This window comes from Rutidosis leptorrhynchoides, chromosome 4, assembly GCF_046630445.1.
Source record: "Rutidosis leptorrhynchoides isolate AG116_Rl617_1_P2 chromosome 4, CSIRO_AGI_Rlap_v1, whole genome shotgun sequence".
NCBI classification, from domain to species: domain Eukaryota; kingdom Viridiplantae; phylum Streptophyta; class Magnoliopsida; order Asterales; family Asteraceae; genus Rutidosis; species Rutidosis leptorrhynchoides.
The window spans coordinates 543,158,217-543,168,830 of NC_092336.1; the positions used below are offsets into that span (position 1 = coordinate 543,158,217).

Here is a 10,614-nt window from a genome sequence, read left to right on the forward strand (position 1 = left end):
TCACTAATCCTCAATAAGCAAGATACGCGTTGCATGTTCATTTTCCAAAATGAAACCTTCCTCTTCCTTGATACTGAGTTTTGGAAACATTTATTGGGAATTGCATTTTCTGGTTATTTGGAAAACATAGTAAGTTTGTTAATAATTATAAACTTATGCATGTTTTGTTTTGTTTTGTTTTGTTTTTAGCTTTATAACATTCATAATCAACTTGATCTGATTATAGCATATTGATGGATGGGCTACCTTCATGTTGAGATTTCGGCAGAGGTTTCTGCCCCGAGCTAGCCAGATGTCCTCGAGTCCTCAGTTTCCGATTGCAGATTATACATGTAGTTCTCGATAGACGATTATGCCATTGGGTTTCCTCAATCAACTGGAGAAATTCAAGTCCTTTTATGATGATGACACTCAAAATGAGGAGGAGAAGGGGGATACATCTAATCCTGAAGCAGAGGGGATCATTAAATTCAATCCCCCATATTATATGTATTTGATTGGTCTTGGGGATGGTAGTGATGACCTTTATCCATCCTGGGCTGAATGTGATAAGGTTAGTCCTTTTTTTATATAAACTATACATTTTGAGTAAACTGTAATAGGCGCAAGACAAATCTTGCGCCCTTGCGTCCGTTCGCAAACACTCTCTTGCGTCCTTGCGACCCTCGCAAGATTAACCTTGCGTCTTCATTATGGACGCAAAGTAAAATTTGCGTCCATGCGTCCACCCGCAAGGTATACCTTGCGTCCTTGCGCCTGACGCAAGGTCTACCTTGCGTCTTTGCGTGTCTCGCAAGGTCAACCTTGCGTCCTTCCTTATTGACTTTTTATGTTTCTTTTGTTGCAGATTTTGATTCCAGTACATTTTTCAGATCCTGAACATTTTATACTACTCACTTTGAACTTAGATGAACAGAGAGTATTAGTCTATGATAGTTTAAAGGGTTGTTTGAAAAAAGGTCAACTCGAGGCTGTCTTCAAAAACTTATCAGACAACTTGCCGTTATATTTGAAGGCTATTGATTACTTTAACAAGAAGCAGGACTCACAAATTGTTGACTATTATGAGAACAGAGAAGATGTAGAGTTGATGATCGAGGATGCACCGTATGTGCCAATGCAGAGTGGTGGCCATGGTGATTGTGGTGTTTGGGTCTGCCTTCATATGGAGAGGATAGTTTTTGGTTGGGATCAGATTGACAACATTGGAGACCCTAAAAAGGCTGCTAAGGACTATAGAATTCGAATGGCAAGAACATTCTTCCGTGCACGCTTTGATACACAGGAACCACCACCACCAGAGGACCCAGAGGACCCAGAGGACCCAAAGGTTGTTAATTAGTTAACTTGTAGATGTAATTATTATACAGTTTTTAGTTAAAACATGTAATTTTTGTATGTAAATAATCTGGGACAGACGCAAGGCCTTTTTTGCGTCCTTGCTTCTGGTTTTTTGACAGACGCAAGGTGTTGTTTGCGTCCTTGCGTCTATTTAAATGGCTTACGCAAGGTTTTGTTTGCGTTCTTGCGTATGTTTGAAGACTTACGCAAGGTTATGTTTGCGTCCTTGCGTCTCTTTAAAAGATATACGCAAGTTGATGTTTGCGTGCTTGCGTATGTTTCATGACATACGCAAGGTATTGTTTGAAAAGTTGCGTCTTTTTTAAAGACAGACGCAAGTTATTGTTTGCGTATTTGCGTGTGTTTGATGACATACGCAAGATTTTTCTTGCGTTCTTGCGTCTGTATGTAGGTCAATCTATGACACATATTTAAACAACTAACTGAGACTGATAAACATAAAAACAAACTGAGACTGATAAACAACAAACTGAGACTGATAAACAAGCAACTAATTCTGGTCCCCTAATTCTGGTCTAAATCGTACGTTTGATAAAATTGAGACTGATAAGCTTGCGAAGGTTCGACTTTCTCTTTCGACTTTGACTTTGATTTTGAGGCTGTTTTTTTAACCCTCTGAGAAGTAGATTCACCGGTTAGGTCATAAGAAGCGCTACATGTTGTTCGGTTATGACCTGCTTGCTTGCAAGGAGTACATGTTCTTACTTTCTTTTCAGTTTCTTCACCTTGAGATGGAATCCGATCGGTACTTTTTGGGCGTCCAGGTGCTCTTTTCTTTTGAATTGGGGGCTTTACGATTTTCAAGATCTTGGGCCCTGGATCGGACCATTCGGATCGATGGGGCAAAGGAAGGATGTGTTCGGAATATGTATTTATATAAGTTTGAGACAAGAACCAATGTGATACATAACATGTAACATCTTCCACTCCGAAGAGTCGTGCTGCTGCCAATACATGTCCGCAAGGTATGCCTGATAATTGCCATTGCCCACATGTACATGTTCTATCTTCTAGATTAACGAGGCTGTTTTTCCTTCCATCACGCACCTCTATTAGATTGTTTGTCGATGGAAATGCTTGCCATCTTCTTGATTTGTTCATCCTCTTACCTAATTTACGTTCAACATATGGAGTAACCGTTGAAGTGAGACTAACTGCTTTGTTGTGATGTTTGAAAAACCAATCCTGTATAGAAGCGCGAAAAAATTCCAATAACATGCAAACTGGTAGTTTGCGAGCATGTTTGGATAGAGCGTTAATAGACTCTACACTGTTGCTAGTAAGGTATGCATACCTAACATGACCAGCATGACTTCTGGACCATTTGTTGAAACCAACGTCATTTAGATACTTGTGAGACGCTTTTAATCTTCGTTGAAATACACTAACATGATCTTGAAAATCTGACAAACGATAAGCCTTAACCATTTTCCAATAGTGCCATTCAAAATATTTGAATTTGTTGGACATCGTTTTTATGTTCATGAATAGATGACGTGCGCAAAAAGAGTGAAAGGCTTCAGGAAACACATTTGAAATACCATGTGCTATTGAAGGAGCACGATCAGAAATAAAGGTAATCTCTGACATACGATTACTCATACCACAACTCTCTAAATGATCTCTTAGATTGCCAAAAAACCATGACCAAACCTCGTTTGTCTCGCCTTCACCAATTCCATAAGCCAATGGCAAAATTCCGTTATTGGCATCCATTGCAACAGCGACTAAATTTGTACCCAAATATCCAGCTTTCAAATGTGCACCATCAACGATGATAATAGGGTGAACATTTTGGACAAATGATCGAATCTGCACGCAAACAAATCAAATGAGATTGCTATTAGTTTAAGATAAAACAATTGTAGGATGAGTGATACTTACAACTGCGCCAAAGGACATGTAACACATCACGAATCTATTTTCATTGTCAGTCACCACATTTGTCATGCTTCCTGGGTTATGAATCTTAATGTTATGAAGATAAATGGGAAGCATTCAGAACGAGTCATCCATACTGCCACGAAGCATCTCTATTGCATGACACTTGGCTCTCCATGCTTGATTGTAAGAAATGCTCACCCGAAAACGGTTGCCAACATCATCACGTATATCTTTTGGATTATAGTCTCGATTTACAGCTTTGAACGATTCCATCAGAATACTTCCTAACACCTTTTTGGAAGCATGTTTATTATTTCCCATAATTTGGGTACGTGAGCATGTGTGTACGTCATGCAATTTCTTTACGATGAAGTTGTCAGTGTGGCGTATTTTGTATGCACTACATTTCCACTCACAATTTGGCAACATGCATTTAGCAGTGAATCGAGATTTGTCAGACTTTACAGGCTTAATTTGGAAGTTTTCTTCAAGACATTTTGTGTATAGATGGTTTACAAAATCATCCTTGTTTAAAAAAGTTTGTCGAACTTTAATCAAATCGGATACTCTATAACTGGTTGTTATTTGGCTCGTAGATTCAGTCTCTTGGTCATGCTCACTCAATAAAAGTGGCATATTCCAGAATACATCCTTTTTTTCTTCCTCTTCTTCATTTTCATCTTCATCTTGATCTTCTCTGTCATTTTCTTCCTCCGAAGCACTAGACGCGACAACTGATTCAAAAGGGTGATCTGTTTTTTTAATTTTACATACGTTCTCAACTCCATAGTTGAAGAAATCAAACTCTTCTGTGTTTGGAGGTGGTACTTCAGGTCGTGCTTCTTCCAAATTGGGTGTCTGAAGGTTTGTGCTCTCCTCGTTTGTTGGTAGGTTTTGTTGGACATCGTGTGTTGGTAGGTTTTGATGGACATTGTGTATTGGTAGGATTTGCACTGACTGTAAGTTTTCTGGGAGTTGATGCATTGTAACTTTGTCGACAATGTAAATATTAATAGGAGCATTTGATATTGCATGTTGTAGAAAATCACGAAAGTCTTCATAATCATCAGTAATATCAAAAACAAGATTATCGACAACATATCTCATTAAAACAGGAGCATTAGGTGGCAAATTAATTTTTCTAAGAACATTTTTTAACAATATTCTTCGAGTAATTAGTTTTTGGGGAGCAACTGGGAGTTTTAATCGTGTTCTAAAACAATCTAGAGGCAAATACATAGGTAAGTTATTAATAAATTGAAAAGAACCACCACAACATATATGAATAACAAAGGTTTCATTATCACTAAAACTCATTATTTAAAACAAAGAAAGTTACCTTAATGACGCTTGAAATTATATGATTTATGTTGAAATGGTGGAAATGAAGTGAAAATAGAGCTGGTAATACCTTATATGAATTGAAAAAGTTATCCGTAATAGTACAAAAATCGTACAAAATCTTATCCACGAAATCATGAAAATCTTATCGGGATAAGACGCAAGACGCAAGACGCAAAGGCGCAAGTCGCAAGACGCAAGACGCAATACGCAAGGACGCAAGTCTCTTTGTTGCGTTTGTCAGTAACGCAAGGTCGCAAGATCGCAAAGACGCAAGGTGTCTTGCGCCTTGCGAGGGCAAATTGTCAAACTTTTTTTTTTTAGGGCTGTCAGTCAACAAGCTTAAAAAAAAGGGTATTTTGGTGATAATCCCATAACTTATTACTGGTAATTAACGTTAAAATTTTTTTATTTCTTTTCGGAAAAACCAAAATACTAAAACCAAGGTATTTTCATACAATCTGGAAAAAGATAATTTCGGAAATTTTTGATTAGAACTATCATTAAGGGAAGTATTTTCAATTTAAGAGCTTAAAACCAAGTTTGTTGGGCTTTAAAGTTTTTAGTGATATCTAAAAATGCGTTTCAATTTGGGCTTCTTGTTATTCTGTAGTGGGTCATGGGTTACGTGAACATATAAAAAAGGTTTATTGGGCTTGTGATTTATTTTACTGTTTTCACCTCCTCAAAGATATTTTACGCCTACTGTTGGAGGGACCAAAATGTAATTTTGCCTATCAATCCATCATTCACCAAAAGCTTGTAATCTCATACTCCGTCAATCATTTGGTTCCTGGTTAGGGTTTCAAAAGTTTCCGATTAAAAACACCGCAAATTAGGGTTTCAAATTTTCAATACAAATCAATCAATCAAAATCATGTACAACGGAATCGGATTGCAAACCGCTCGTGGTTCCGGAACCAACGGTTACATACAGAGCAACAAGTTCTTCGTGAAGCCACGTGCCAATAAAGTATTAACTGCAAACAGCGGCGGATACGATTCCGGTCAAGGTATCGCCGGCGTAAATCGAAAACCTAATAAGGATATTCTAGAACATGACCGTAAGCGTCAGATCCAGCTTAAGCTTACTGTTCTTGAAGATAAACTTGTTGATCAAGGTTATACAGATGATGAAATTGGTGAAAAATTAGTTGAAGCTCGTAAGACTTTGGAAGCTGCTATGGCATCTGAAGATGCCGGTGGTGCCACCGCCGTAGTTTTGCACTCCGATCAAAAGTAAGGTTTTCATTTATTTAAATTTTTTTTTTTGTTTATATGGTTTACGTTTTTATATTATATTTTCTGATTATATTTAAAATTAATTCGGTGTAAAATTTGTATGTTGTGTGATTCTTTGTGAAATATATGTGTTATTTGCTAACTAGCTTATATGATTAATAGGCTATCTAAATTGCTTTGATTTTTCAAGCTATTTTAATGTCTTTCTCCAATAGATGAAGCTTGCTGAAATCAAAGTCTGAATTGTTTAAGTGAGATTTAAGTTGTATTTTGGTCCTTAGTTAAAGTTAGGTATGCATATGCAAGGTATTTTCAATGAAGTCATTTTGTTTTTGAATGCTTTAAGAGCGACTCTTGCTAAATTGATTTTGTAAGACAAAAAGGAAAAGGAAACAAACTTATAGAATTAGTTGAGGAGTCATAATGTTCCACTTCGCCCACTTAACCAAATTCATATCCTTCTTACCTCTATATAACTAGGGCTTGACAACAAAGAATAAAATGGTAGCAACTTATGGGTTGTTCTATTTATATTGGGCCCAAGTAGTTTTTGTTAGTTGGTAAAAAAAAAAAAAAAGGTTTTCCAAACTTAAAAATAGTTATTTGAAGCTTTTAATCCACTGGGGTCATCAGCCCCCACTTGCATAAGGCTGATTCCGCCTCTCAGCTGAACTTTGTAATAAGCTATGACTCCCTTGTACTCAACTTGAGCAAAATTATACATTTATACTTTTAAATCTGTTTCTCACAATGTTCTTATATTTGACTCATCATGTATACAAGTTAAGAGCACTGTTACATTACCAAGGAAAACTGCGATGCTATCAAAATGCAGCTTGCTTTATTACAGATATAAAACTTGAATAAAAGCTTCGAAGGGATAATTAGTATCCAAAAATTTAAGAATGAAGCACCAAAAGTTGCAGTAACACTTGACAATGATTATTCATTGTTAAGTTATAGGATTCGCTAAATGTGAATCTGGCATGGGGATTAATATTTGGATTTATAAAGCAGGTTTAGTCATCAATCCGTAGATTATACTTTTAGCGTTTGGCAATGGTGTTAATCTTGGAAAACTATATAGAACCTAGATGATACTATGAATGGAGTATTTTGTCACTCTGTAAATTTTATCCGTAAAAGTATGATCCAAGGGCATTCTTTCTTCTATAAACAATTACGTAAATTGTTGATGATATATTGCTGGTTAAAGGGTGCACATCTGAATTTTTAATTAACAATGATGTTCAATAAGCGATATCTCAACTATGTTGTGTTTTTTTCTGTAAACACTGTATCTGGTATGTTGATAATGTATTGTTTTTTGCTTCTTCAGGTATTCAGATACACAGACTCATCAAGTGGCAGCACGTAAGCAGAAGCAGATGGAAACTCTCAAAAATGCTCTTGGGATAGTACATGAAGAAGAGGTAAAAAAGTATGCACTTGTCTCTGATGATGAAAAAATGGATGATGCGGATAAAGAAAGGGATGATAAAAAAGGTGTTCCTGGAGCTGATGATAAGTTTAGAAAGGATGCCAAAATTGGTAAAGACAGGCTTGATGCACTCAAACATTACAAGAAAACTTCAAACAAAAGAAGAGATACTTCCTCAGATAGTGAGAGTGATAGTGAGGGTGATGGTGATACTGATTCGGATAGTAGTCGGGAACATGTGAAGAAGACGAGGAAGAAACCACTTAAAAGTAGTAGAAGTGATGATGATGAAGAGTCTGACTCTGATGTTGCTATAAGAAAAAGCAAGCGAAAACCACCAAGCAGGCATAGTAAAGGTGTAAGACATGACAGTGATGATTCTGATTATGCTAAAAAACGTGTTCGAAATGTGAAGAGATATGAGTCTGATGGAAGCTCTAGTTCTGATGAACGGTCTAACATCAAAAGGGGAAAGGGGAAACCACTTCCTTACAGGAGCAGGAGACATGATTCAGATGATGACTCTGATGATGAGAGAAGTCAACAAAGGAGAATGGAAAGCAAAGTAGGAAAAGGCATCAATGATAGGTGGGATGGAGGTAGTAGTAAGCACGATGTTGTAAATGATACTAGTCCCGTTAGAGAAAAAAGACATGAGAAAGAGAGACCTGCAAGGGCGGGAAGAAGTAGACGTGGCAACGATGACGAGGATTCCGACAAAGACGTGCGTCGCACGAAAGACGAAGTTGATAGGGAGGGAAGGAGACAACGTGGAAATGATTTTGAGGATCTTAACAAAAACGATATGAGACTTAGAGAAAGGGAAGTTGGAAGGGGTTTAAGAAGACAACATGATGTTCGACGTGAAGAATCAAGTAAAAATGACACCAGAACTGTCGAAAAAAGCCATCGTGGTATTGAAGAAACCGCAAAAGATAGGTTTGCAAAAGGTGAAAGGAGGTATGACAGTGACGACGAGGAGGATTCTGACAGAAACACGAGAGAGGAAGTTGGTAGGGGTGGAAGAAGGCAACATGATGTTAGCCGGGAAGAATTAAATAAAAAGGACACCCGAACAGGTGAAAAAGGTCATCGTGGTATTGAAGAACCTGCAAAAGATAGGTTTGCTAAAGGTGGAAGGAGGAGGCATGATAGTGATGAGGATTCGGATTCGGATTCTGACAGGAACACAAGAGAGGAAATTGATAGAGGTGGAAGAAGGCAACATGATGTTAACCGTGAAGAATTAAATAAAAAGGACACCCGAACAGGTGAAAAAAGTCATCATGGTATTGAAGAACCCGCAAAAGATAGGTTCGCTAAAGGTGGACGGAGGAGGTATGATAGTGATTCGGATTCGGATTCTGACAGGAACACAAGAGAGGAAATCGGTAGAGGTGGAAGAAAGCAGCATGATGTTAAGCGTGAAGAATTAAATAAAAAGGAGATCAGAACGGGTGAAAAAAGGCAGCGTGATATTGAAGAACCCAGAAAAGAGAGACATGAAATTGTTAAAAGGAGGAGGCATGATAGTGATGATGATGATGATGAGGATTCTGACAAACGCACTAAAGAAAAAGTTGAAAGGGGTGGAATAAGGCAAGAAGATGAGGGTAGACGCAAGAGCAAGATTATTGATGAAGATGAGAAGTATGTAGAAGGAAGAAAAGAAAGTAGGGATGAAAAAGATCGTGAGGTTAGAAAGCGTAAAACAAATGAAGATGAAACATACAATGGTAGGGAGCATTATCAATCAAAGTATAGCAGAGACCATGGAGGAGAGCGTGAAAGCAGAAGGGGTGAGAGAGATCGACAAGTGGATCAATCGAAGAGAGCCAGATATGATAATGAGAGGAGGTACGACAGTGGAAAGCATGGTGCTGGACGGTCGAGGCGGTGAGCCTTTCGTATGACTGTAAGTTTTGTTTATTTCCTTGCTCTCTTTTTTGTACACCATGTTTTTTGTTTATTTCTTTGCTTCCTTTATTGTGCACAATGTCTTTTTGTTGTCCTCCTTCGAATTATTCATTGTCTACTAAACTGAAGCTACATTACAACGGTTGCATATTGTATCACTCATATATAGCAAGTGTTAAATTAGGTGAAATCAGGTAAAATAATATTTTAAAGGACAAAATGCAGTTTGTGTTGGCCTGGATTTGGCTAACTACGTCGTCCTCTGGATGGTGGTAGTGTTATCATTAAAATAGGGTTGTTTGTCTGATCAATCAAATGTTGCTTTTTCGTCCTGGTTTCTGATATCCGACTTTTTATTTAGTTTTCCAATTTTCTTTATTTACTGCTAATTTTATATTCATTATGTAGAATGAATGATATTGGGCAAAGCTTGACGATGATCTTGAAGAAGAGGTACCTTATTTCTAAGCTGCTATGCTTGCATCCACTCGCATGATGAAGACATGTAGCTGTTAAAAAAGATGTGTGGAGCCCATTACTGATGTTGGAATATATCTTTTGTTTTGTTCAATTGTTGTTGTCCCAGAAGTCTTATGCTTTTGATAGATATACTTAAATGTACTGTGGGTGCTTTTTATTATTGTGTTATGACTTGCATGGGGTTGCTTTAATTTTTTTTTTTTGAAAGGCAAGCTTGCATCAGTCCGGACCGAAGCCTAGTTATCATTTGCACACACACACGCGCTTTCGGGCAGGAAACCCGAACCACACTCTGAGGATCCGACCATTTAACCATCCCGAGGGGAAGGTTTTACCGACCCGCTCCGGGACTAAGATGGGGTTGCTTTAATAGACCATACTTATGGCTTAAGTTACATTTTTTATATAATTTCTTAAGCTGACCCCCTTCAATTTGGCCCTCCTATGACTATCAACTATTGCAAATACTTCCAGGATCATTATGTGACTTCAGAATTCATCCGGTAAACATGTGCCATCGGATATCCATCCATGCATCCGGCAAGTCTACCTACACTATCATCTATATCTCTTATTCATAGATTCCTCTAATATTGTCGACAATCGTAAACCATTTCATCTATTTCTTGAACATGGTTGATGACCAAAAGCTACTTAGTTGAGCAAACACATGTAGAAAAGGAAAACAGTTGGCACTCACAAGTCTTGCATGTGTGGAAGAAGCCAAAACATGGCCACAATAATCATTTACGACAAAGATAATCATGTTATAACCAGAGCAAAAATACAAATTCAAAATGGAGAGATTCAATGTAGGCCAAAAATTACAGCCAAAAAAATTTGCTTCATAACACAAATTTTTTCATATATAGCAAAAAGCAAAAAGACTGGACCACCTTAACTATTTAAGGTACTACTGGCTGACGTCCCTTTCCATCTTGTTAACA

General features: G+C 37.6%; 2 protein-coding genes across 2 annotated transcripts; both read left to right on the forward strand.

Moving 5' to 3' along the window:
* The first annotated feature begins 352 nt into the window (after positions 1-352).
* LOC139842644 (uncharacterized) lies at positions 353-1,342 on the forward strand. Its single transcript, XM_071832761.1, has 2 exons — positions 353-553; positions 848-1,342. The coding sequence occupies exons 1-2, from the start codon at positions 353-355 to the stop codon at positions 1,340-1,342; spliced, it is 696 nt and encodes a 231-aa protein (XP_071688862.1).
* Positions 1,343-5,376: 4,034 nt separating this feature from the next.
* Positions 5,377-9,840, forward strand: LOC139839651 (uncharacterized). Its single transcript, XM_071829777.1, has 3 exons — positions 5,377-5,826; positions 7,169-9,185; positions 9,596-9,840. Exons 1-2 carry the CDS (start codon positions 5,465-5,467, stop codon positions 9,168-9,170), a joined length of 2,364 nt encoding a protein of 787 aa, XP_071685878.1. The 5' UTR covers positions 5,377-5,464; the 3' UTR covers positions 9,171-9,185; positions 9,596-9,840.
* Positions 9,841-10,614: the final 774 nt, after the last annotated feature.

Excerpts from the sequence above, each read along its gene's own strand:
- LOC139842644 (XM_071832761.1), top strand. The coding sequence starts at position 353 with ATGCCATTGGGTTTCCTCAATCAACTGGAGAAATTCAAGTCCTTTTAT. Across the intron at positions 554-847 it reads CCTGGGCTGAATGTGATAAG|ATTTTGATTCCAGTACATTT; the intron begins GTTAGTCCTTTT and ends CTTTTGTTGCAG.
- LOC139839651 (XM_071829777.1), top strand. The coding sequence starts at position 5,465 with ATGTACAACGGAATCGGATTGCAAACCGCTCGTGGTTCCGGAACCAAC. Across the intron at positions 5,827-7,168 it reads GTTTTGCACTCCGATCAAAA|GTATTCAGATACACAGACTC; the intron begins GTAAGGTTTTCA and ends TTGCTTCTTCAG.